Raw genomic sequence first — 27335 nt, 5'->3', positions numbered from 1 at the left:
CACGCACAGATGCACACGTGTGCACACACACGCAGGCACACAGTGCCGGCTCCTTGGCTTCCGGACGCCAGCTGTGTGTCTTCTTTAATGACGCAACCTTTCTTAGAAAAGTAGCTTCCGGAGTTACTATATGTTTTATTAAGAGTTATATGTTTATAATTTATGTTTTAAGAATTTTATATATATTTTTACCATCATATTTTTTCTGTGCCCAACGTTAAAAAGTACTCAGACCACAAGTGTAGAAGACTGTGAAAGCAGAAACAGGAGACCGCCCTCCACCGTGCTCTGGTTCCCACTGCAGAGATGAGCGCTGGGGGCCGCTGGCTCTCCGCCCCCCGAGGGGTCTGCCCCACGGCTTGGGAGCAGGCGTGGGCTCCACGCGTGGGTTCGCCAGCTTCCAGCAGGGCAGCTGCATTGGTCTCGGCGTGTTCCCCCCGACAGGTTGTTCCGCTGAGGCCTGTGCAGCCATGTGACCCCTCGTGTGTCCAGTTCCGTGTCTGTACACCAGGGATCCGGGAATGGCTCGGCCCCAGGCCACTTTCTTCAGTGTGAGAGAGCGTCTCAGATGACCTAAGCCAGAAATGGGGGCAAGGCAGGCGTTAGTACAGGAAATTCAGTGAGACTGGAGTTCAGGTGGCCTGCCCCGGGCCGAGGCGCCTGTCCATCTGCTCATCTTTTCTCTCGGGGCTGTTTTCACATGTTGGCTCTCGGTTGCCTGCCTTCCCCCGGGGTTCCCGTCCGAGTGGCAGTCAGCTGTTGGAGCGCTAGGAGACCCCTCCCTGTCGTCCTCGGTGAGAACCCCTGACGGCCTGCCTGGTTGTGTGCTTGCCCTTGAACATCTGTCTTTTATGGGGGGACATGGTGAGGAGTCAGCAGGGCTGACTTAGATGTGCTGAGTTGACGTCAAGTGCGGCCTTTCTGCCACTTGGAAGTGGGTTGTCAACTTCTCATTCTGGACCCAGGCGGGGGTAAGGGTGATGCAGAGGAGGTCGGGGACGCACAGAGCATGCGGGGACCCACGGCAGAAAGCTGGGGAGACCGTGGGGGAGATGAGGCCTGGTCAGAGGCCAGGGAATGAGGCTGGGCCTGCTGTCAAAGGTCAGAGGAGAGGGCTCCAGGAAGGAGGCTGGGGGTGGCATCAGGTCAGAGTACCAAGGGCAGAAAAGCTTCTGTGGTAGGAAGAGGAGAAAGGTTTACTAACACAACAGTGAGTTCACACTTCAGGACCGTGCACTGCGGTGGAAACACACCCAGCCACGCTGAACCCGAAAGCTGTTTTTCTTCCTTTCGGGATGGAATGTATCTGCAGGTGTATCTGCCTTAAGAAAAGGAGATGGAGCTCGTGTTAACCAGTAGGTGATTATTTTTCACTGCATAGATCTGTCCTTCCTCTTAGAGGAGGATTTACTGTGGGATTATTTTAGTCTGCCTCTCTGATGCTTTTAACGCCTATTTATGTTTGCCAGAACATACATTCATTTTTCCAAAACAGTTGACAGGGAGGTGAAAACAGCATATGCCTACGGTTATTATGTGTATACAGTAAGCACCATATCAGGACCCGGTTAGTTCTTCACAAGTTCTTTTAAAATCAGTCTCTTTATAATGTTTAAATGTTGCTGGACTGAGGAGTCAGGATCGTAGACCTGACGGTTTATTAGGACCTTGCAGATAGTTGAGAAGCAGTGTCCCCGGGGGGAGAAGTGAATTGTCCGATGTCGTACAAAGCTAGTGGTCAAGCTGGAGATGAATTCCTTGAACATTTCTCTCCCTGGCAGACTGTGCTTTTGTGAATAGCCTGGCTTTACCCTCAGAGAGTCATTGCCGTGTCCTGAGTGCCACACGGGACGATGGAGCAGCTAGTTTTGAACTTGACAGAAATCTGGGGACTTTAATTAAATGCACCCAGCAGTTGGCGGGCACCTACATGTGAGGGGAAAGGGAGAAGCTGAGCCAAAGATGCTTGGAGGGGAGAGACTTGGGAGAATGCCTTTCCTTCCAAGTGAGTGAAGCCCTTAGGTTTATTTTCAGAGGCAGGACCTTTTCCCAAGGTCATCATTCATCGTACAAGCCTGAGCTGCACAGACCTGCTTCCGGGACTCAGGACAGCAGACACAGCTGAGGGGAAGATGACACAGACATCTCCCCCAGCCTTAGGGGGATGCTTTCCAGTTCAGTTCAGTCGCTTAGTCATGTCCAACTCTCTGCAACCCCATGACTGCAGCATGCCAGGCCTCCCTGTGCATCACCATCTCCTGGAGCTTGCTCAACCTCATGTCCATCAAGTCGGTGATGCCATCCAGCCATCTCATCATCTGTCATCCCCTTCCCCTCCTGCCTTCAGTCTTTCCCAGCATCAGGGTATTTTCCAATGAGTCAGTTCTTCGCATCAGGTGGCCAAAATATTGGAACTTCAGCTTCAGCGTCAGTCTTTCTAATGAATATTCAGGACTGATTTCCTTTAGGATTGACTGGTTTGATCTTCTTGCAGTCCAAAGGACTCTCAAGAGTCTCCTTCAACATGCCAGTCCAAAAGCATCATTTCTTTGGTGCTCAGCTTTCTTTATAGTCCAATTCTCACGTCCATACATGACTACTGGAAAAACCATAGCTTTGACTAGATGGACTTTGTAGACAAAGTAAGCTGTCTGCTTTTTAATATGCTATTCTAGGTTGGTCACAGCTTTTCTCCCAAGTAGCAAGTGTCTTTTAATTACATGGCTGCAGTCACCATCTGCAGTGAGTTTGGAACCCAAGAAAATAAAATCTGTCACTGTTTCCATTGTTTCCCCTTTTATTTGCCATGAAGTGATGGGACTGGACGGCATGATCTTAGTTTTTTGAATGTTGAGCTTTAAGCCAACTTTTTCACTCTCCTCTTCCACTTTCATCAAGAGGCTCTTTAGTGCCTCTTACTTTGTGCCATAAGGATGGTGTCATCTGCATATCCGAGGTTATTGCTGTTTCTCCTAGCAATCGTGATTCCAGCTTGTGCTTCATCCAGTCTGATATTTCACATGATATACTCTGCATATAAGTTAATAACCGGGATGACAATATACAGCCTTGATGTACTCCTTTCCCAATTTGGAACCAGTCCATTATTCCATGTCCAGTTTTAACTGTTGCTTGTTGACCTGCATACAGATTTCTCAGGAGGCAGGTCAGGTGGTCTGGTATTCCGATCTCTTAAAGAATTTTCCACAGTTCGTTGTGATCCACACAGTCAAAGGCTTTGGCATAGTCAATAAAGCAGAAGTAGATGTTTTTCTGGTACTGTCTTGCTTTTTTGATGATCCAACGGATGTTGGCAGTTTGACCTCTGGTTCCTTTGCCTTTTCTAAATCCAGCTTAAACATCTGGAAGTTCTTGGTTCATATACTGTTGAAGCCCAGCTGGGTGAATTTTGAGCATTACTTTGCTAGTGTGTGAGATGTGTGCAGTTGTGTGGTAGTTTGAGCATTCTTTGGCATTGTGTTTCTTTGGGATTGGAATGAAAACTGACCCTTTCCAGTCCCATGGCCACTGCTGAGTTTTCCAAATTTTCCGGCATATTGAGTGCAGCACTTTATCAGCATCATCGTTTAGGATTTGAAATAGGTCACCTGAAATTCCATCACCTCCACTAGCTTTGTTCATAGTGATGCTTCCTAAGGTGCATTTGTCTTTGCACTCCAGGATATCTGGCTCTAGGTGAGTGATCACACCATCATGGTTATCTGGGTCATTAAGATCTTTTATGTATAGTTTTTCTGCATATTCTTGCCACCTCTTCTTAATATCTTCTGCTTCTGTTAGGTCCCTACCATTTCTGTTCTTTATCGAGCCCATCTTTGCATGAAATGTTCCCTTGGTATCTCTAATTTTCTTGAAGAGATCTGTAGTCTTTCCCATTCTATTGTTTTCCTCTATTTCTTTGCATTGATTGCCTAGGAAGGCTTTCTTATCTCTCCTGACTATTCTTTGGAACTCTGCACTCAAATCGGAATATCTTTCCTTTTCTCCTTTGCCTTTAGCTACTCTTCTTTTCTCAGCTATTTGTAAGGCCTCCTCAGACAATCATTTTGCCTTTTTGCATTTGTTTTTCTTGAGGGATGCTTTAAAATACATGTTAATAGTTACCTTTGCACTCATAGCCTCCCTTGAACCCAATGCAGTGCATTCTCGTTTGGCTCCTACTAACTCGTTTTGATGATGTAAGTGGTTGTCCTCTGGACTGTGACCTGTATACCTGTTGTGTAGTGTGCTTAGAGGTGCTCAGTTGTGTCCAACTCTGTGTGACCCCGTGGACTGTGGCCCACCAGGCTCCTCTGTGGGATTTCCCAGGCAAGAACACTGGAGTGGGTTGCCATTTCCTCCTCCAGGGGATCTTCCCCACCCAGGGATCGAACCCTGGTCTCCTCATTGGCGGGCGTGTTCTTTAGCCCTGAGCTGCCTGGGCAGCCCTTGTATACCTGTCTCCAGGGGCGATACTCGGGTGCTGGGTAGCTCTCACCCAATGGGCATTGTTTCTGTGCTGGAAGACGCACACTGACGTGTGCATGCAGGACATGGGCACTGAGGGAGTCCTGTAGCAAGTCAGAGAGGGAGCTGACCCAGTCCTTCTGAAGCCCTTCCTGTCTGTAAGTGCCCAGCATTAGTCTGCCGGGCTCTCAGACATCCAACACTCAGCTCATCCCAGTGGGAGAGGACTCCATGTGGGAGCACCCAGCACTTTATCCCAGGTTCACTTAGCTGCCCTCGTGTGAAAATGCCTGGCATTGGGCGGTCCCAGCTGGGCCTGTGTCGGCTGCCTGACTGAACACGCCAGGCGGTTGTGCCGGCCTGTGATGTGTCCCCGCGTGTGTGAGCGGGCTGCAGGTCCCCGCCCAGCCTTAAAGTCCTTCTGAACCGCAGGGCCCGCTTCGCAGGGTGCGGGGCTTCTGTATCACACAGTCGGAAGGGAAAGAGAGCATGCACCCCACAGCCTGTTTACTCTGAGAGCGTGACTGCTGGATTCCAGCCTCACGACCCCAGCTGTCTCTGCGGACAGTTGTGATTGCTCCATCTCGTTGCTGTGAGCCCTGGGACTTTCCAAGTCACACAGAAGCTGTTTTCCAGAAGTTTGCTTTCACTGCATTCGTTTTGACCTTGGGCTACAGCCCCCAGGGACAGAGCAATCTGTGGTAATAACAACTAGCATTTTCATAACCTTTTTCTGTTTACTGAGCAGTCGGGATGGGACGACGCAGCGCATGGTTTTATATCCCCCCTGCCCTGACCTCACCTAACCCACAGGCTTGTCAGCCCCGCTCCCAGGCCAGCACCCACCCCCCCTGTGGCTTTGTGAGCAGAAGATGGGGAGCCCAACCCCGGTGCGGTCCCTGCCCCTGTCTCCAGGCCCCCTCCCCACGCGCCCCTGTTGTCCACTTGCCCCTGCAGGAAGAACGTGGTCCTCTCTGAAAGGGAGCCAGGGCGGGTGTGGCCGTGCTTGTGTGTGGGGCGCTTGTGGGGCTCATAGGGGGACAGCGTGCATCTAGCTGGTGCCTCCCAGGCCAGCCTTTGCCCCCACGCTTGGCAGCCTAGCTGCCCAGCTGCCTGGCTTCTCCAAGGCTGCCTTCATCAGGCGACAGAGAGTACGGGATCGGAAACTGAAAATGGTTTCCACAGCTCTGTTTCCCTCCGTGAAACCTGAATCTTCCCCACGCAGCCATCCATAAATCCGCTCTTGCTGACAGCTGTGCCCAGACGGTCGGGGGTGGGAGGATGGGGAGTCGTGATTCCTGTGAGAGGGACAGGACCCCTCATTAGTCCTGACGCATCCCCTCCGGGAGCTGCACCACCTCACCATGGAAAGAGTCCATGCCTACATGTGTAGACATTTAAAGCACTGCCCAATGGTTCAGATCCGAAAGGCGCAGGTTGCTTTGGGAGCAAAGAGGCATGAGAGTGAAGGGTCCTCAGGAGGGAGAGGGACCACAGGCTCCTTAGAAACCACGTTAAAGGTCCAGGTTCTCCGCGCACCTGCCTGGTTCTCCAGGAACTAATGTGACCTTGAACAGGTCACTTAGCCGGTTCCCCTTTGTACACAGGCTGTGCGTCAGGGTCCTGCGAGCTCGTTCTTCAGAATTGAGGGAGGGAAGAGCAGAGAACTGCTGAGACTTTCTGAACTGGGGTGTGGTGGGGTGAGGAGGGGAACGGAAGGGGCTGGACGGGGGCAACTTCAACAGGATGGCCTCACTGTCCTGCATTTTCAGAGAAAGGGCAGCAGAAACAATGGGAAAACCAAAAAAGTGCTGAATTGCTTTTTACCGAATAGCTTTTTGAAAGGAGTTTTACAAATGCCGAGTGCTTCCTTTTCTTATGTGGGTCTCGGGTGCAGAGCATGATGGTGCCGTGTCCCACACTGCAGTGGGCCCCACTGCGCGTCACACTTGGCCCCGCACCCGCTCAGCCCCCCAAACCGCGTCCCTCCGGTAGCAGCTAGACTGCTGTCTTCGCCTGTGTACTTTGTATAGAGTCCACGTAGGAGTGACAGTCACATGGCACGTGTCTTTCTCTGACTTACTTCACTTACTATTAGCACAGTAGCCTCCAGGGCCATCCGCGTTGTCTCTCTGCTTTTCTGGCTGAGTAGCACCCCGGTATGTGCATGCGTGTGCACATACGTGCACACTGTATGTACACACCACACGTTCTGCATCCACTCATCTCTCAGTGCACACTTAGGTTCACTTTATATCTTGGCTATTGTAAATGTGCTGCTATGAACAGTGGGGTGCATCTATCTTTTCGAATTAGTGTTTTCATTTTCTTCAGATACATAAGAGGTGGAGTTGTTGGATCATACTATAGTGATTATATTTTCGGTTTCTTGAGGAACCTCAGTACTGTTTTCCATAGTGGCTACCCCAGTTTCCATTCCTGCTAGCAGAAATTTTTTTTTTCTTAAATTTTATTCTATTAATATTTTTCAGATTCTTTTTCTCATTTAGGTCACTGCAAAATCTCAAGCAGAGTTCCCTATGCTAGGCAGTAGAAATTTCCTCTTCTTGCCACCTTTTCCAACATCTGTTATTTCTTGCCTTTCTGATAATGGCCATTCTCACGGGGGAGGTGACACCTCACTGTGGTTTTGATTTGCATTTCCCTGCTGATTAGCCATGTTGGGCATCTTTTCATGTGCCTATTGGCATCTGTACATCTTCCTTGGAAAAATGTCTATTCAGTGCCTCTGCCTTTTTTTTGTTGTTTGGGTTGTTTGTGTTTTTGTTGTTGAGTTGAATGAGTCTTTATATATTGTGGATATTAACTCCTTACAGGATATACAGCTGGTAAAGAAATGCCTGCAATGCAGGAGACCTGGGTCTGATCTCTGGGCTGGGAAGATCCCCCGGAGAAGGGAAAGGCTACCCACTCCAGTATTCTGGCCTAGAGGATTCCATGGACTGTATAGTCCACGGGGTCGCAAAGAGTCGGACAGGACTGAGGGACTTTCACTTTCACGGGGTATACCGTTCACAGCTATCTTCCCCCACTCAGTGTGTTACCTTTTTGTCTTGATGGTATCTCCTTTGCTGTACATAAACTTTTTAGATTGATGTAGTCCCACTTGTTTATATTTGCTTTTTTTCCCCCTTGCTTTGGAGTCAGATCCAGGAAAGCATCTCTAAGACTGATGTGAATGTGACAAATAACTGGGTAATTTCCTGAAGCCACAGGCAAGCTTGCCTTTCTGGGACCTTTCATTTCATCTGCTTTTTTGTCTCTCTGTGAAAGTCTAGTTTTATAAAAATAACTTGGGAACTGAGAAAGTGACTTCGATTCATGCATTTCGTCATCTCAGAATCCAGGTGTGAGAATCATTTAATTCAGTTTTTTTTTTAATATTAGAATTTGCACAGAAACCAAGTCAGAAATGTTCAGATTCAAAATAATTGTTCAGTTCTCTTCCCCCAGCCCTGCTGTGCCCTGCCTGTTACAGCCTCACCTGCACAAAGAGGGGGGGTGGAAGGCGTGGCCCGGTTCTTCATGCAGGGTGTTCTAGGAACAGATCACCAGGATGCCTGCTCACTTGTGAAATGAACAGAAACTGCACTAGCTTCTTGAACTGGCACTTACTGCTAACAGTAGCGTCTCACAGTTTTAAGCCCTTGCAAGTTAGCAAATGTGGTGGGGCTTCTAATGCCTGGATGAGGAGGCTTGAGCCCATGGACAACATTAGAACCAGCATCATGATGGTCTGAGCTTCCTTGGCCGGCTTCCTTGAAAAGCCTGGCTTGTCAGGTGCCATCCCTGACCTGGGGCAGGGGAGTCCCCACACAGACACAGAGACAGCATGATGTCTAGAGCCATGTGCCAGGGCAGCTTCACACAGCCAGGCTGGAAATAGCTTCAGAGCGAGCTGAAGCCCTGGCTGTCATGAGCCCAGCTGGCCCAGAGGAGGGGCAGTGCTGGCTTCCACGGGCTCACGGATCACTCCCAGTCCTGGGGCAGATCAGCTGGATGATGGGGGGATAGACGGTCCAGGGGTAGGACACATCTTCCGGTGGGTAGGAATTAAGAAGAAAGTAAAGGCAGGGAGGTCAGAAAGGAGCATCTGGGGAGTCAGAAAGTCACCATTGGTGGGTGGTGTTCATGAGTCCCATTCCTGGGTCAGTTCAGTCTACCCAAACCACACAGACTTCTGTGATGAACTTCAGCATCCAGTGTATCCCAGAAGCAGCGTGGCTGCTTTTAAAGCATTGGAACTAAGCTCTATAGTGTTGCGCACCAGTGCTCTTGGCCTTCCCCAATCAATAGAAATCGACCAGAGGCCAGACAAGAAATTCATACAAGGCTTTTACCGGGGCCCCTGCTTCTGCAGAGGGCCAGGGGCCAGGTGGGCAACCAGAGCAAGTAAGAGGTACCCTTGCTTGCTCACTGCTGGAGCGGAGGGAGGCTGAGCGGCTGCCTTCTGTGGGGTGTGGGCAGCGGTGTGTCCAGGAGTTGGGCCAGAGGGCTGGCTTAGGTGGCTTGCCCGTCCCTCTGGTGGTGTTGTGTGCAGGGGGCATGCGAAGTACCTGCTTTTGCTCCTGGTTCTTCAGAAGCGGCAGCTGGGCTTTTCGGTCTCTTTGTCTCTTGTGGTCCATAATCTGCCGCAGTGCACAGGCACGCCGGTGTCATCAGACCCTGCAGTTCTTCGTCACTTGAGGAGTGGTGGGTCCCGGTGCACGTCCTGCAGCAGAGCGTCCCCGTCTCAGCCCATCCCACTGGGGCCGCCCAGAGTTCACTGCTGCTGGGAGCCGGGCTGCTCCGCTCAGGTTCTCGCGTGCAGCCCCGTTCTCCTTACACTTTTCAGTTCACGAGAAGGCGTCTTCATGCGCTTCACTGTAACCACCTCACTGTTAAATTATAGTGGGGAATCGATTCGTGGGAAGGAGTTGAGCGATTCCTTCGCCGATGTTGTATCTAGTGACACTTGATAACAGATCTGAATCTTTTTCTTTAACTTTTGATCAGGAGCTTCAGTTCCTCTTATTACTTTGAATTTGAAGATTTAATGCCTATAGTTAAGGAAGGCTTGGGGGGTTAATTAATTGATGATAATTGGAAGCTAATTACAGTATTGTGGTGGTTCTTGCCATACACTGACATGAATCAGCCACCGGTGTACATGTGTTCCCCCCCCCCATCCCGAACCCCCCTCCCACCTCCCTCCCCATTCCATCCCTCTGGGTTGTCCCAGTGCACCAGCTTTGAGTGCCCTGTTTCATGCACTGAACTTGGACTGGTCTATTTCACATATGGTAATATACAGGTTTCAATGGGAGGGTTGCTTTTTAGTTTTAAATGGTTTCAACTTAGCATAGCTCTGCCTCTCCGTGGACTGTTCCTGTTTTACTTGCGCTTAGAGCGCCACCTGCTGTTGACGCTTCTTCTGGCAGCCGCGGTCACTGTGGTGTGGATCAAGGAAAACATCTTGGATGTAAAACTCAGCTCGAGAGGATTTTTGAATAAACTGAGAGTACGATTTTAGCTGATTGCTAGCTACTTGCTGACTTCTTTATCAAACAAAAATCCAAACTCTCTGCTTGGTGGAAAATACTTGAGGAATTAAAGCTGCATTATTGTAAAATACCAGAGCTTCCCTGGTAGCTCACCTGCAATGCAGGAGAAACCAACTCCTGGGTTGGGAAAATCTGCTGGAGAAGGGATAGGCTACCTACTCCAGTATTCTTGGGCTGCCCTGGTGCCTCAGACAGTAGAATCTGCCTGCGATGCAGGAGACCTGGCTTCGATTCCTGGGTTGGGAAGATCCCCTAGAGGAGGGCATGACAGCCTACTCTAGTATTCTTGCCTGGAGAATCCCATGGACAGAGGAACCTGGAGGGCTCCATGGGGTCACACAGAGTTGGACACAACCGAGAGGCACGGCACAGCACACTGTAAAGTTAATAATCTGTTACTGCTTGTTGAACCCCTGCACGTGAACGGTGGGTGTTACATGTGTGTTTCAGATGTGATGCCAAATGTCAGTATGTATTAATAGTCGGCAGTTTCAAAATTGGGATAGAATAAACTTTGCCTGTGTTTTTTAGGGAGCAAAGGCAGAAATCAAAGTGGGTCTCCCCCAACCCCAACCCACCCCCAGACCAGCCTGTGGTATTTATTGATTAGAGTTGACAGCAGTGAGGTAGGCAAATTGGATTCAGGTAAATCTGCCAAAAATAAGTTAAATCGGGTGTTTCTTTTAACTTTCCCATTGTGATAAATTTTTCCCAAAACGTTGGCCCCAGATGAGAGGGTGAGAGCTCAGGTTAGAAGTTTTCCACTTAAGAGATTCTGGTTCTGTTAAAATGCAATGCTGTGGCTCCCAGGGTCAGACAGTGTCCCCTGGGATCTGTTAGCCGGCTCGGCTAGCCTCAGGTCTGAGTCAGGTGAGACGTGATCAGCTGTGTCCTCGGTGGCCCTCGGGCTCCTGGGGGGCGCGGTCTCCGCCCCCGTCCCTGCCGCACATCTGAAGGTGTCCTTTTCTCCCCGCAGGGACGCGCTCAGGATCCAGCAGCTGCAGCAGCAGATCCGCCGGGAGCGCGAGGCCCGCGCGCGCCCCTCGCCGCCCGCGTCCCCGGAGCCCCCGGAGTCGCGCGCGGAGCCCATGAGCGCGCTGGCTGCCCGCCCCGCGCCCGCCATGCAGGCCTCCAGCTCCTTCAGCTACGCGCGCCCCAAGCAGTTCATCGCCGCCCAGAGCCTGAGCCCCAGCGCGCCCCGGTCCCCGGCGCCCGCGTCCCCGCCGACCTCTGAGCCCGAGTGGGGCGCGCTCCCGCCGCCACCCCCGCCGCTCAGCCCTCCGGCGCTCGCCGCAGGGCCCGACTTCTTCCCGCCGCCGCCGCCTCCACCTCCGCCTGGCCCGGGTCCCTCGCCCCGCGCTGCCCGCCCAGGCCCCGCGCCTGCAGCGCTGCTCCGGGCCCTGCTGCCCTCGCAACCAGCCACCGCCAGCACCATCTCCACCGGGGTCTCCGCCCTCGGCCTGCCGCGTGCTGCCCCCGCTGCGTGAGTGCCCACCACCCCTTTGCACCGGTCTGCACACGGTGGGGGTCCCCAGCTGGGGGCTGAGTGCGCGCCGAGGGGAGGTGGCAGTCCCTTCGTGCCCGGGATCTGGAAGTGAACTCGTCCACCACACCTTGTCCATCCAGGCAGTGCTTGGAGGGGACAGACGTGTCTGTGGCCAAATTTGATGCAGATACGTGAGGCCCTGTCCCAGGCCTGAATGATGCAGCCAGCCCTGGCCCCAGCCCCCCACCCCATCTCTGCAGGGTTCCATCATCTTCTGCCGGACTCTGAATGGCTTTCCTTAGGTCAATGTGCTGATGTGGCAGCCCTCTAAAATCTTCACTTAGAAACCCTGTGAGGATAAATAAGCTGGCAAAACAAACCCATGGGAGGCGTCTGGCATGTCTTGAAGTGTAGTAAGAGCTGGCACTCACCCATCCACTGAGGTCAGAAATGCCTGCTGGCCAGGGTGAGCCCAGGGCCACATCTCAACCCTCTCCCTGTCGACATCCTGCTTCAGGGCTGGCAGGACCCCAGTACTCTTCAGAGGGAAAAGGAGGAGACCCTCAGTAGGGTTTCGTGTGGGAATGAAAGTGAGGAGACCCTGGAATTAGAGTCACACTCACTCACAGTAGGCTCCCACCCTGGGGTGGGCTTGTGGCTCCTGCGAGACGAGACTGCTGTTTGCCCTCCAAGGGTGTCCAGAAGTGCCTGTTGGGCGCGTCCTGCGTTGTTGGGCATTTTCTAAAGGCTGCCTAAGGAATTCTGCGATTGAGATCTGGCTTCTTCTCATGTCCTTATGGGAAAAAGCTTAGTCAGGTGACTGTGTAAATAGTCACATAAGGAGGGGAGCGAGGGTGGTGGTGTAATCATGGGTTTCAGCCAGAGTCGAGTCCATCCTCTGGCCTGAGCAAACCTTTGTCTTTTTGCTACGTGATACCCTTTGTCCTCTTACTATGGAAGGGCTATGAAAACACTTGCTCTTTGGAAGAAAAGCTATGACATACCTAGACAGTGATTTTAAAAGCAGAGACATCACTTTACTGGCAGATGTCTGTCTAGTCAAAGCTATGGTTTTTTCAGTAGTCCGGTACGGATGTGAGAGCCGGACCATAGAGAAGACTGAGTGCCAAAGAGTTGATGCTTTTGAGCTGTGGTGCTGGAGAAGACTTCAGAGAGTCCCTTGGACTGTCCATCCTAAAGGAAATCAGTCCTCAATATTCATTGGAAGGACTGATGCTGAAGCTGAAGCTCCAATACTTGGGCCACCTGATGCGAAGCACTGATTCATTGGAAAAGACCCTGATATTGGGAAAGATTGAGGTCAGGAGAAGGGGACGACAGAGAATTAGATGGTTGGATAGCATCACCAACTCAGTGGACAATAGTTTGAGCAAGCTCCGGGAGATGGTGATGGACAGGGAAGCCTGGTGTGCTGCAGTCAGTGGGGTCTCAGAGTCAGACACGACTTAGCAAGTGAACAACAACAGCAACACTTGTCAGTTGGAATTTGATGAAAGATGAGTCCACCGCCGCCTTGGACAGCGGGGCAGTGTCACACCTTTTATCATCTTAGGCAGAAACAGTTCATTCTGGTCTCCGACTTTGAGATTCCCTTGTATTCAGCAGTTTTACAGGCTCATCTGAAGTAACAGAAGTGCTTACCTCTTAGCAGTCTCTGTCATGGTTACTCATATGGAGTCATGGTATTTTATAATTATTACCAGAGAGGAGACCAGCAGCTCCTGCCATTTCTTCAAAGCTAAGGGGGACATCACTCCGATTTTATGGCTGTGGGAAGCTGTACCCAGGGGAGTTGGGCCCTCTGACACCATGTTCAGTGGTGACCCCAGGCCTCCAACTCTATGCCAGCCCAGAAGCCACAGTTGTGTGGTCACCCTTTTGTCTGCAAAAAATTTCCTGTTGCAAAATCACACACACACTTAAAGAATTCCTTCTGTTGGTTTGATTCATACGACCTTTGGAGCATTTTTCCTCTGCAAACTTGTGGGATCACTGGTTTGCATTCAGAACTAAAGATGAAACAGTAACTTTTTAGCCATCATAGTAACTCAGATGGATCAGTTCAGACTTGCCCAAGACTGAGTGTCCCTCTCGGGCTGCCATGACCAGTCGGCGCCCTTGAGCTTGTAGGAGCCGCCCAGCCCTGGTCAGTCGGCCCTCTTCAGTCACTCGTTTCTTTCGTGGGGCACTTGTGATGGTAACAGCAGACTCAGGTTCACTCATTCGTCTGGTTGGACAGCTTTGCCATATGTGTCAAGTGCACGTACACAGACTGATTACAAGTGACTTGGTGAAGTAGGAATCCGTTAGTTTGGCTGGTTTTTATTATGCTTCCTTGCTTATCTGATACCAAAATCTTAAATGCAAATTTCAGATATCTCTATTTTATTTATTTATTATTTTTTTTTTTTGGTGTTGCTTTTAACTTTTAATTTATGTTGGAGTACAGCCAATTAACAATGTTGGGAGAATTTCAGGTGGACAGCAAAGGGCTTTAGCCACACATATACATACATCCAGTCTCCCGCAAACGTTCCTCTCATCCAGGCTGCCATGTGACATTGAGCAGAGTCCCCTGTGCTATGCAGTAGGTCCTTGTTGGTTACCGTTTGACATGGCGGTGTGTACAGGTCCATCCCAGTCCTTGTTCTGTGACCTGTGCAGCTTTCTTGCTCAGCCATGAGAGGCAACGGTGAGTTCTCTTGACCAAGACACAGAGCAGGCCCTGGGGACGCAGGAGCTAACACGGTGTTCAAAGCCAGACAGACAGAGTGGTCACACCTGTACCCCCATGGAACCAGAGGGCATAGGCCATAGAATTCCTGGGGGGCAGTTTCTTTTTTTATCTTTTTTTTTTTAATTGAAGGATAATTGTTTTACAGAATTTTGTTGTTTTCTGTCAAACCTTAGGATGAATCAGCCATAGGTACACATATATCCTCTCCGTTTTGACCCTCCCTCCCATCTCCCTCCCCACCCCACCCCTCTAGGTTGGTACAGACCCTCTGTTGGAGTTTCCTGAGCCGAACAGCAAATCAAATATCTCTATTTTCTTAATCATCAGTTGCACTAATGGCCATTCTGTTGTTTGTGTTTAGCATCGTCTTGTTCTCATCTGTAAAAGAGTAGCTTATAAACAGTCTGTGGAGATGCAGTTTTGCATCTGGTGTCTGCGCAATGGAGGGCCGGGCAGAGGGCGGAGGCAGCTACGGCCACGGTGACAGCGAGGCTGGGTGGCCTCCCCGCAGCCCGCGGCATTGATGTGGGTCAGGGTTTAGGGGATTCCTGTGGATCCAGTCCCTCCCCACTTTCCTTCCTGAGGCCATGGGGTCACCGCCCTTCCCAAAGCTGGTTACAGACACACGCGTCCAGGCAACGGCGTGTTCCCACTCCAAGCACGCGAGCACTGGGTCATGTCGCTGGTGCAGACGGGGCCGGATGCTCCTGTGGGCTCGGCCTGACCGTGTGCACAGGAGGTCAGCACCCCAGGCAGGTGGGGCTGTCACTGGCTCCCCGGCACTGTGAGGAGTGCTGGTCTGGGTAACAGTTTACTTTGAAGAAATGTCTTAATTTTTAATTGTATGAACTGTTGTGAAGGGAAAGCATCTCTGTCAGCAGACACGTTTTTGTTCCTGAGGAGTGGCTCTTTGCTCCTCGGAAGTCGGTGGGTGGCGTGTTGGGAGCAGATGCTGCGTCCTGCTTTCTGCCTGACCTTAGAGCCTCACCCTTACTCTGTGCTCAGGTTTTAACATAATTTCTTAGTGTTTGCCAAATCACGTTAGTAATTAGTCCAAATGAGATATTCTCAGAAAAAGGTTTCTGTTAAATGGAGAGGGTGCCTCACCCCGGCCCTCTCTTCCCGGTGCCCCATCGACCCCCTGGGCTGGCTCTGGCCGCCCCTTCCCGATGCGGTCCTCCCAGTCCAGCTCCACCTGGACCCTCCCCTCCTGTCGCCTGGCAGCACCACCTCCCCACCTCCACTGCAGGAGCTGATTTTAGCAAGAACAGTGGCTTGAGGCTGCAGCATAGTGCCCGGAACAGAGCACGGCCCCAGCCAGCGGGTCAGCAGGGGTGTCGGCAGGCTCCCGGGGCTCCGCACAGCATCCTAGGGTCCTCTTCCGTTCATCCCCCCTCCATCCCCTCCTGGCCTGCATCCATTCCTGCTTCCTCTTTATTCCTGTCCCACCTAGAATTCCTGCCACATGGTGTGTTCTGTGATCTATTCTCCAGCTTCAACATCAGTCCTTTCAATGAATAGTCAGGGTTGATGCCCAAAGTCACAGCCTGATGCGGCAGAAACCCAGGTCTGCACACAGACGGCGCCTCTTCTGCCTCGGCGCTCATCTCGCCCCCTGACACACCAGCGTGTGCCAGCGGTTCTGTCTGGGTCACTGGTCCACACCCAGCAGGATGGGCGTGGCCCCAGGGTGGACTGCACGCCCGGGGCCCTGAGCGCTGGGCTGGGTGTGCCTGCCGGACCAAACCCTGACCCTGCCTCCACTGTGTGCTCACCCGCAGGGGGCTTCCCAAGAAGGCCAGCAGACCTGCTAGGATGGCCTCCGACGAGGAGATCCAGGGCTCCAAGGACGCCGTCATCCAGGACCTGGAGCGCAAGCTGCGCTTCAAGGAGGACCTGCTGAACAACGGGCAGCCGGTAGGGGGCGGTAGTGGGGGCGGGGACGTGACGAGCAGTAGCCGGGTGTAGGGGGCGGGGCGGAGCGGGTGGTAGGGGGCGGGGCGGGGCAGTCACTGGAGCCGCCCTCACCAGCCTTAGGGCTGGAGCCTCACCTTCACACCTGGCCTTCGGCCAGCACAGAGCACCGTCCTGACAGCTGGTGTCGCCCCCCGCCCCAGCCCCCACACGCCTCTCCGGGTTGAGGTTTGCTTGTGGAGGGGAGAGCATGGGGGGAGGCTTTGCTGCCTCCTTCCACGAACCATTCCCGGGGGCTGGGGGGAATACGGCAGCTTGGAGGTAGAGGGGGCAGGAAAGCTGAGGCCACGGTAGCACACTGAGGACCTTCGACACTACAGACAAAAGGGACAGGCTACAGCCACACTGCCCCGATCACACCCGCGCTTGTCCTGCTTGGAAGCTAAGCAGGGTCGGGCCTGGCAAGCCCTTGGGTGGGAGGCAGAGAGAGGGAGCCAGTCCCGCTGGAGGGTAGGGCTAGGGGCTGTGCCCCACGGTCAGTCTCTGCCCAGAGGCGGTGGATCGGAGCTCAGTTCTGGGCTCTGTGCCCTGCCCTGCGCTGCAGAGACGCCCGCGCGCCTTAGGAGACCATGCCGATCTGGTCTAGACGTCTGGTCCAGGTGTGGTTCCGTTACCGCGCTTGTCCTGGTCTGTGGGGGCGGCTCAGCTCAGTCCTGGAGGGGAGTGGTCACTGTTCCGAGGCTGCGGGTTGTGGATGGACGAGGACACAGTCCACACCGGCGCCTCCTCCGCGGGCCCAGTGCTTCCTCGTCAGGTGTTGGCTTGCTTGTTTTCTGGGTTCACTGCTCCTCATCACGTCCGAGCTCCTGAAGGGCGTTGGCAAACGAGTCTAGGAAATGAGATTTCTTAGGCGGGGGCCAGTGACCTGTGTGCTTTATGGGGCATTGGCCTGGCTCTTCAGTAGACGCAGAGAGGGGCCTCTTGTGTAAAGTCTCCCTCAGCACCTTCTCCAGAGGACAAAGCCTGCGTGCTGACTCTGTTTTCTGGGAGCTGTGGTTATCCTGCCCTGATACATAAAGACATAAGCACAGACCACGTGGTTTGGAAGGCTGGGGCCCAGAGGAGGGGCTTGGGTACTGATCTTAGGGGCTGAGGAAGACTGACATGCTAAAGAGACCTCACGTTACTCACCTCACTGAGATTTTCACACAGGGGAGATATCTTCTCCCTGAAATAAGTGGTTGCATGTGCAAATGAACACATTCTGGAAGTTTTCCCTGGCTCTGTCAACCAGAGCCTTTGAAAGATTAAAACAGAGACTTATGGGATCTTTCTCAAGCCAGGTAAAGGCTTTTTTCAAGGTTTTTCTGTTGGTTTGTTTAAATACTCCTTATGAACTAATAACTCTTGGTTTAAAAGATAAGATTTCTATAAGCTATTATTATTACACTACATGTATTTACATTTGTTGCATATATATGTCATAGATCTCCTTTGCACAGAGGTATATATTATTTGTATTTCTTCAGCAGTGAATGACATTTCCAGTATTTTCCATACATTTCCACATTTGAGAATTTTAAAAGGACAAGTAAGGTTTCCATTCTTAGAAGATGTGACCGTCAGACAGCTTCTTCCTGACGCTGCACGTGTCTCTGTCCACGTTTCTGGCGTCTTGGTATATGGACTTTATGTTCACACGGCACAGAGAGTGGTTCAGAAGCACAGCAGTGAGTGAGTCTGGCTCCTGGTGGTGGCAGGTCTGTCTGACAAGGGCCTGAATATCGAATGATGCTTCTGCTCCAGAGGAATGGGGTGGCACCAGGCCACCCTCCCCAAACATTAGGAAGGCTTTTTAGGAGAGCAGGTGTTTAAAACGGTATTTAAAACTGTGTTTGAAAACTGAATCCATGATTCTTTAATGCATGTGGAGAAAATTAAACAGCCGCATGTGGACAAGCCGTTCCGTGCCACAGATACACCTCTCCTCACTCTCAGCCCCTTTTCCCAAAACAAGGTCATTGGAACTTCAGGTCCGTTTGCCATTTGGCACGTGTCCTGCTTCTCTTCCCGGTTTCCACTGGGACTGAAACCAGCAATTACTGGAAAGCAGCGATTTACCCAGCATATTTTCCTGATTAGAGAGTTTCTAGGAGAGTCTGTGTCTGGATTCAGAGGTTTGGAAGTTCATCTGAAATAATTTACACATTTTTTTTTAATTTTATTTTGTGCTATTAATTATTCTCTATTTTGAATCAAAAGCTTGTTTTTAAAATGCCCCAGTGAATGGGCCGATCGTTTTGGAGCCAGCTCTCAAGGGCACAGCCTATCAGACAAAGCAAGTGGGCCGTTTGGTTTGTGTTCAGCCCAAAGCCCTGGGCACTCAGTGCAGGGGCCTCCCCACCTTCGCTGGGAGCAGTCTCCCGGTTGGCTCGAGGCCACTTCCGGCCCCTCTGCCGGGTCAGCGTGTGCAGCCAGCCTTCACGACTTCCTGTGTTGGCCTGCGTTCAGCCCCGTGCCTGGCCCCAGAGAAGAGCTCTCGAAGCAGCCCTGCCCGCCAGCCTCGGACTCCCCTCCCAGGCTTGGAGCTGTTCTGAAGCCTGTGACAGCTATGACCATACACGTCCTGTAGAAAACCTCTTGCTGGCTAAAGGTCTTTGTCTTCATATCCATCATTCGGCATAAACACGTGACACACACCTGTAGGTGACTCCTGCCCTGTGGTTCGCTGTGCTCACCTTCAGTCTGTGGTCCTCCGTTAGTTGATGGCGCTCGGGATGGGCCACCCTGGCTCAGCTCAGGGTCAGGACTGGAGGCGCAGTGGGAGCAGGTGAACACGGAGCAGAGGGCTCCTGTCTGCACAGGCGTCCAGAGGTGGAGCGGAGCGGTCAGAGACCCACAGGCCCGTTTGCTCTTTGCGTTCGTGTTCTCAAGGTGCTGCAGCAGTGTGATTTTTCTGACTCGTGTGGCTTCTTTGCTTAGAGGTTGACCTACGAAGAAAGGATGGCTCGGAGGCTCCTGGGTGCCGACAGCGCAACTGTCTTCAACGTCCAGGAGCCAGAGGAGGAGGCAGCCAACCAGGTATGCGATCCTCCTGGCTTCCCGGGAGAGCAGTGTTCTCCGCCCACCTCCCCCAGCATCCCTGGGGCCTGGCCCTGGGCCAGCTCTGTGCAGAACCCAGGGTGGGTCACAGGCGGCCTCTGGCCAGCGGCGAGTGAGCGCGCCCCGTGTTGGGGGTGATGGAGTTATTTCAGTCAGTGACACCTGTCCTTTTTGCCTTATCCATTCGTTTCTCTTCTTTCAAGTATCTTTCTGGTTTCCCTGTCCTGTGCTGTAATGCAAAACAGGTTTCTGTGGAGGAACATGCGTTCACTGAGACTGTGTTAAGTCACTTGTGACTAATTTCAGTTACGTTCTTCATATCTCATCCAGGTGAATTATCTATGTACAGAAAAGAATGTTTTTCTCCACAAATGTAGTTGAAAGTCAGTAATGAGCAGGGAATCTGCTTTGTTCCCCTGCTAACACCAGAATCACTTCATGGATTTGCTGTGAGCTGTTTGTAATCTCCACTGCTTCTATTTGGGGTCTCCATATGTACTGAATAGTTTTAAGATGAAAGAAAGCTTTTGAACACAAGTTTAAAGGATCAAGTAAACTCTTTATCCTGTCTATTGAGAAATGGATCAGCCTTCAAAATCTGAAAGTTTTTCTGTGTTAAATATTGCTCCCACCAGAGTTTCCCTTAAAGCTGGAAATCGGGTTGGATTCTTGCCGCTTCTCTTCCTGGTCTTCACTACTCCTTCTCTGCTGTTTCAGGACCCCTGGCCATCTCGTGCTTCTGTAGAGAGTCCTCTGGACGGTCAGAAGGTCGCCTTTACCTCTCTTCTCCTCCCAGTCCTTCTGTGTCCGTCCCTCTGTTCCGCCTCGTGTACCTGTGTGTCTGCATTTCCTGCCCTACGATCGTTACCCACACACTCACCATGTCTGTTTTCATTGTATCAGAGGGACAGAGTAACTGCACTGTGATTTGTCATGTCGTTTATTTACAGACTTGAATTTTATTCTATCCTTTATGAATACTCTGAATTTTAAATTGTGAGAAGTTTCTCATTTGTTAAAAGTTTTCTAGGAGAAAGAAGAGCTAATTCTTAAACTGATTAATTTGATGATAATTAGACAAAGCAACTTGTGTATTTCCTGCAGTTTTATTCATACTGCTGAATTTCTTCCCTCAAGCCAACAGGCTTTTTTGGGTTTGGGGGCATGCCATGTGGCGTGTGACATCTTAGCTCGAACCCTGCCCCCTCCACTGATAGTGCCAGGTCTTAACCACTGGGCACCAGGGAAACCCCACGGCAGACTGTTTTTAAAGATTGAGTAACTTTAAGAGAAAACCTCGTTTGAAACAACCTTTCATTTACTATTAAATAGAGAATGTTTCATAATGGGCTGCCTTTTCTTTTCTATACTTCATGAGCAGGAGGTCTCTTGGTACCCCTTCATTACTAGAGGATGCTGGCGGGCACTTGATGCCTATTTTTTTAACCACGTATTTGACTGGACTCTCCGTCCTCTTTTTCTTTTAAAGAGGGTGGAGAATGGTTGCCCAGAGCTGGGGAGCTGGGTGGTGAGGATCGTCAGGAGAAGGGCGTAAGGTACCATTACTCTGTCGCCCACTGGAGGAAAGGCCAAGTGAGCCGCAGCTGCCCACCTGGGAGGCGCCCGCCCTCAGACAGGGAAGGGTCAGCGTGGCGTCAGTGCTTAACTTTTATGAGCAGTTGAGGAGGAACCGTTGCCTTTTTCTTCTCCCCATTCTAAGAGAGACGAGGAAGAAATTCATTCTCCTAGTTGTGTGGCTGTGGTGTTTTTTGGTTGATAGGACTTGAGGCTGGTTTGAAACACCACGCATCCTTCCAGGTGTCTTTGTTTCATGTGGGAGTGACTGGGGTGCAGACTTGTTTAGTTCTGTAGTAAACACATCGCTGCCCTCTGGGAACCTGCCTGGAGAGGGGCTGAGTCCGGTGGGGCACTGTGTGCCATGAGGGGCCCAGCCGGTGACACGGCCCCTCCGTCTGACTCAGGAGTACAAGGTCTCCAGCTGTGAGCAGAGGCTCATCAGTGAAATCGAGTACCGGCTGGAGCGGTCCCCCGTGGAGGAGTCAGGGGATGAGGCACCCTGTGGGGACACGTCTGTGGAGAGCGGAGTGGCCCCCTTCTTTGAGGTGAAGCTGAAGCATTACAAGATCTTTGAGGGTATGCCTGCGACATTCACATGCAGAGTGACCGGCGACCCAAAGCCCAAGGTGAGTGGAGACACAGCCTCTTCAGAGCTGCATGCCCTGAGGATGGGTCTGGCTTCCAGCCTGCAGGGTGGTGGTAGGAGGACAAGTGCCAGAATTGAAACTGTGAAAGTGTCAGTCGTTCAGTCTGCTCTTTGTGAACCCATGGACTGTAGCCTGCCAGGCTCCTCTGCCCATGGGACTCTCCAGGCAAGAATATTGGAGTGGGTTGCCATGCCCTCCTCCAGGGGATCTTCCTGACCCAGGGATTGAGCCCACATCTCCGGCATTGCAGGTGGATTCTTTACCGTCTGAGCCACCAGGGCAGCCCCTAGACTCGGACAGGGTTGAGCAGAATAGGGTGGGATAGAATGGGACCTACGAGGACAGGACGGATAGACTAGGAGAGTGACTGGCAGGGAGCGCCTCACACCCTCCCCTCTCTCGCCCACATGGAGCCACGGTTGTGACACCCACGCTGCAGGTGTCGGGCTCAGCTCCAGCAGGTCGGTGAGCTTTCTCGAGGCCAAGGGGCTGTGGCGGCCAGGCCTGAACTTGATCCCCGCCCATGCTCTGTACTGTACGGAGCAGTGAAGCTGCCACTAGTGGCGGGAATCATCTCTTTAATCCACAAAGCCAAGGCCGCCTGTGTATACAGAGGTGGAGGGGGCAAGAGTCCAATGGCTGTGGCTGGCCCGGCCAGAGCCTGTCCTGCAGGCACACGGGGACAATGGGTGGCGGGTGGCCATCTCTTTAGACAGAGAGTAGGATCACTGCTCGTGGCCCCGTGGAACAGCACACAGGACTGCACTTTTCTGCAGGACTGGAGGGAAGACAGTAAGAGAGGCTCAGTGAGAAATGGAAGCTCCACCTGACACTCTCCCAAGATATTCTCCCCTTGACAGGCTTGTCCCCTTGAAACCTGAGCAGACTGAAGCGGAGTTCTAATTCACACTGTTTTCATCTGTTGTACCTTCCCCACACTCTCAGAGCAGTCTTGGTAGAATGTTGGCACTGTCTCTTAATTTGGGCTTCCCTGGTGGCTCAGATGGTAAAGAATCCACCTGCAATGTGGGAGACCTGGGTTCAGTCCCTTGGTCGGGAAGATCCCCTGGAGGAGGGCATGGCAACCCACTCCAGTACCTTTGCCTGGAGAATCCTCATGGACAGAGGAGCCTGGCAGACTGCACTCCATGGAGTTGAGAATACTCAGACATGACAGAGCAGCTCAGCACAATACATCTCTTAATTCTCATTTGAAAGTTGTCTTCTAAGTATAATACAGGTGAAAAATAGGACTAAAGGGAAAAAAGAATTCTAAAGAACTGGCATAGCAGCAGGAATGTGAAAGGTAGACATTGTATACTGATCTGAGCTTCTTTATTCCATCAGAAATAATCCAACCGGTAAGAGCATGATAATTATGAAGTGTCAGCCTTTATGTAACTTAGCTTTTGGAACTGAAAGTTACTAGTCTGTTTCGATGGTGAACTTTTAGGTTCTGGAGACTGGTAATATTGGTAATATAGTTTCCGTAAAACTGGGGAGGGAAAGACTGCAGCTCTCAGACCCTCGTTGTTGGCGCACTTACTTTGTGTTGTCTGTTTCTGGCCTTTTCCTGCCTTAGACTAGGAAGGTTTAAGAGCAGTTTTTAAGATTCAGAGGCTTTGACAGGGAGTAACAGTGAAAGGCCAGCTGTGGTCTCAACTTGCCAAGTGATGTACATGCAGGAGGAAGTTCATTTTATGGCAGGCTCTGAAGTAGGTTTCCTTTGCTGGGAGTCAGCTAGGAGTGCCCTGGGCTGCAGGGAACAGAGGTGACCGCATCCTGCTTAAAAAGCGAGAATGTCGTTTCCTCTGGCCGACACTGCATACTGGCTGTGTTGGCGCTGAGGCTCTGTGACCATCACTGTGGCCTCTCTTGGCTCAGATATAACCAGCAAAACGTGAGAAACCGATGGCCCTGGGATCTTGCTTAAAGGAGAAAGAGGGGAGGAGGGACCTGTAGAAGAGATGGTTTGACCATTTAGAACGTTTCTGTCTAATCAAGATGTACTTTTATTATATTTTTCACAATTTTCTATCCAAGTTATTATTTGAAAATTAGTTTAAATGCTGCTGTGTTTAACATAGTGGGGAGAGCTGGTGAACTGTAACCTTCAACCCTGTGCCCCCCAGCTGCGCCCGCCACCCCTCCCTCTCACCCTGTTCTGGGTGTCTGACACAGACGAATTCACTGGACTTTAGGGTCTGGTTTTTTTAATCTTGAGATAATGTTTTTCACTTTACAAGTAATACATGTCCACTTAGGACATATGAAAACAGAAGCAAAAAGAAAACTGTGATGCCAGCTGAGAGTTAATCACATCTTCCATGTAAATAATGGGTGAATATAAATGCTGCTTATGTACATCTTTTATCTTATATTTATTGTTTATTTTATTAATAACTTAATATATTATTAATATATCTTATTTAATGTTACTTTATTATTTAAAATATACTTTAACTACTTCCTACTTTATTATTTGGCGGCAGCACGTCTGAGTTGCGGCATGCAGAATCTGTGATCTTGGCTGGGGCAAGTGGAATCTAGTTCCCTGACTGAGGGTTGAACCTGGGCCTCCGGCAGTAGGAGCAAGGCATCTTAGCCGCTGGGCCACCAGGGAAGTGCCTGTACATCTTCTAGAAAGAAAGAACGTGTAATTTCTGATAGACTAGAACTAGCCTTGTTCGCTGCCTCCCCTCGTCCCTCGGAAGTCAAGGTCCTGCCCAGGTGTCCAGTCTCTCATTCTGTCGCAGGAGCTCAGAGCAGCCCCCCCACCACACACACAGGCCTCACCTCCGCTCTGCCTCCTCCCGCAGATTTACTGGTTTAAGGATGGAAAGCAGATCTCCCCCAAGAACGACCACTACAGCATCCGCAGCGACCCCAGCGGGACCTGCTCCCTGCACACCGCAGCCTCCACGCTGGAGGACGACGGCAATTACACGGTCATGGCTGCCAACCCTCAGGTGAGGAGCGCAGCCCAGCTCTGCTCTGGACCGGTGGGGTCCCCAGACGAAGAGGCGGCTCGCCTGGTGGGGCGCTGGACCCCCACATTCTCTGTGCAGCTTGGTTTCCCAGGAGAGAGATTTTTCTCTCCTGTTTGTTTATTCCGTTAGACATTTGTGTGCATGATGCACAGATGTGCACCATTTATTTCCACAAACATTGTTGAGAGACTGCTATGCATACCTCTCATGGGGGGTGGGGCTGCCGTTCTTGGGAGGATGAGGTCCCGACACAGAAGATGAGCCGGTAAATAGACATACAAACCATGTGATTTCATGTAGAATAACATTCCCAGGAGAAAGGGGAGTGAAGGGTATGTGTAAGATGTGGTAGGAAGACTCAAAAATTAAATATTTAGAAGAAATACACACACAGTTAATTCAGTGGAATTTAAGTAACCTATAAGTGTGGACAAATTATAATTTTGATAGAATATAAATAGAGCACTCAGGATTTTGTTTTGTTTTCTCTTGTATTGGCCTTTAGATTTAGGGTCAAAAAATTAATTGACTACTTAGAATTTAGTAGGCAGCTACTGGCTACCAGGTTCCGATTCAGGCCTGCAAATTCTTTTTTATAGACTATCTTGTATATTTTAGGAACTGTACTGAATCCAAAGACATGTGTAAGAAGTGGTTTTGTGCTTGAAACACTTAACAGGGTACTTTACAAAGTCTACAAAAACCACATAATCAGTTGTGTCCGACTCTTTGTGACCCCATGGACTATACCAAGTCCATGGAATTCTCCAGGCCAGAATACTGGAGTGGGTAGCCTTTCCCTTCTCCAGGATATCTTCCCAACCCAACAATCAAGCCAGGGTCTACCTGCATTACAGGCAGATTCTTTACCAACTGAGCTATCAGGGAAGCCTGTAAATAACACTTTTAAAAAAGAAAGCTAACAGTTTTATTATGTAACTGATGGAGATTGCTCACCAGTCATCCTTTTTAAAAAATCTCTGATCTATTTGTATCATTCTATATTTCATTATTTCTTTTGAAAGAAACATTAAGTGTTAGAAAATGATACAGGTAATTTTAGCAATATTTGCATACTTCTACAAGTGCATACAGTGTTGCAAACAGTGTTATCCTGTCCTAAGGTTACATTGTCATGGAAAGATACATTACTGCAGTAATGTTAAAATCAGACTGAGCTGAAGTCTCACAGATTGCACCACAACCAGCATGTGAGCTGGGACAGTGGACTCCTCACTGACCAGGAACAGTTTCCAAGTTCATGCACCTTCTTGAGGCTCTGATATTTCAATCAGTGAACACATGACCTCTGAAAAAAAGTCACAGTCATGACCTTTACGAAACAATTATGTTTGAATGCTTGTTTGTGTTCACGGTGCATTTGAGGAAATGAAAGTGGAACTTTTTTTTAATTGTATTTTTAGTATGCTTCCTTGACTATTTCCCATCTTCTGTTTTCTTCCTCTTAAAAAGAGTAGTGGAGAACTCAACAAAACCCAGAGTTTTCCTTCATGTTGGGTTCTTGATTCCTCTCGTGCCCTGAGAAGTCTGGGGTAGGTGATGGAGCTAGAGTTCACTGTGTCCCTTCCACAGTCGCCACTCCCGGGTTCTGTTGTTGGTGTCCAGGCGTTTTGCCTGCTGCACGTTTTGAACTATTGCTGGAGTGAGCACCTTTGAAGAACAGAATAATGCAAATGTCGAACCGCAGTCTGGAGTCTGCGCGTGGCCTCCTTCAGGTGGTGTCGCTCCTTGAGGGGGAGTCCCAGCCAGTGTGGCTGAATCAGGACTGCACAGCTGGGGGCTAGGGTGAGGGCTTAGCTAAAGATCCACCCCCCACCCCCACAGCCCGGCTGGCGGGAGCCACACCAGGGCCAGGAGGAGGCCCCACCCTCAACCTGGGGCCCGCTTCCTTAGCAGAGAGCCGGCCACGCCCTGTAGATCGCCTCGTCTGATTCTTCATGCCTTACCTCTTGGAGTCAAAGAGACGGGGAGTGACCATTTACATCAGGGCAACAGAAGCCCACTTTTCCTTTTTAGTCTGTTTATTTGGCTGTGCTGGGTCATCAAGCTTTAGTTGCAGCATGCAGTCTTACCTGTGGCATGTGGGATCTGGTTCCCTGACCAGGGATGGAACCCAGACCCCTGCATTGGGAGCCCCTGGCCATAGTGAAGTCCCGAGCCTGGCTTTTCTGACAGTGTCTCCATCCCGCCTGTGGATTGAACAGACAACAGCGGGACCACTCCGGGCCCCAGAGGCTCCCCTGCCAAAGCAGGTCTTCATGCCGGAAGCCTGCTGTCTCTTGAGGTCTGATCCACCAGGATTCTCATTAACAGGGTGTGTTCTTATCACTAAACTTCTCCTTCCCTACCTGAATGACCAAGAGGCAGGTGTCAGAGGGGAGACTCCTAAGCAGAGTCTGGGGAGATCCTGAGAGTGGATGTGGGCCTCAGGCTGATGTTGCTGTGCACTTGGGGTTTGTGGTGCTTGACAGCCGCTGTTGTGAGCTTCTGAGCACGTCTCCTGGTGGGTATTAGTTCAGGGATGAAATGCCTTCTTGTCCCGGGTCTTCAGTGGCAGGTCCGTGCACACATGCCACATGTGGGTTTTGTGAGTCATCCAAGATTGTGCGTCCAACTTTGTGAAAAATTGGAATGAACTTCCTACCCACTTAGGAAAACAAAGTGGTATTTCAGCCGTGACCCGCGAGAGCCCATTTCTCTGCCTGATCCTTGGTGCAAGTTGTCCCTTGTTGCCATGGGAACATGATGATAGAAACACCTCACACTCCATGTTGTTGTGTAGTTGCTTAGTCCTATCTGACTCTTTGT

General features: G+C 50.9%; 1 protein-coding gene across 5 annotated transcripts in view; it reads left to right on the top strand.

Moving 5' to 3' along the window:
• Positions 1-27335, top strand: part of PALLD (palladin, cytoskeletal associated protein) — a 374447-nt gene that overhangs the window by 333091 nt on the left and 14021 nt on the right. For 3 of the 5 annotated variants that reach the window (XM_070480713.1, XM_070480715.1, XM_020904357.2), the window contains 6 exons: positions 11008-11514; positions 16057-16192; positions 19172-19270; positions 20009-20059; positions 21274-21495; positions 24336-24485. In XM_070480713.1, the coding sequence (XP_070336814.1) occupies positions 11008-11514; positions 16057-16192; positions 19172-19270; positions 20009-20059; positions 21274-21495; positions 24336-24485 (1165 nt within the window). The remainder of the gene's footprint in view (positions 1-11007; positions 11515-16056; positions 16193-19171; positions 19271-20008; positions 20060-21273; positions 21496-24335; positions 24486-27335) is intronic. The other 2 variants (XM_070480716.1, XM_070480717.1) reach the window with 2 other exon arrangements.

Source organism: Odocoileus virginianus, chromosome 18, assembly GCF_023699985.2.
Source record: "Odocoileus virginianus isolate 20LAN1187 ecotype Illinois chromosome 18, Ovbor_1.2, whole genome shotgun sequence".
NCBI classification, from domain to species: Eukaryota; Metazoa; Chordata; class Mammalia; order Artiodactyla; family Cervidae; genus Odocoileus; species Odocoileus virginianus.
Note: the sequence above shows the minus strand (reverse complement) of the source record. Positions and strands in the feature narration are given on the sequence as shown.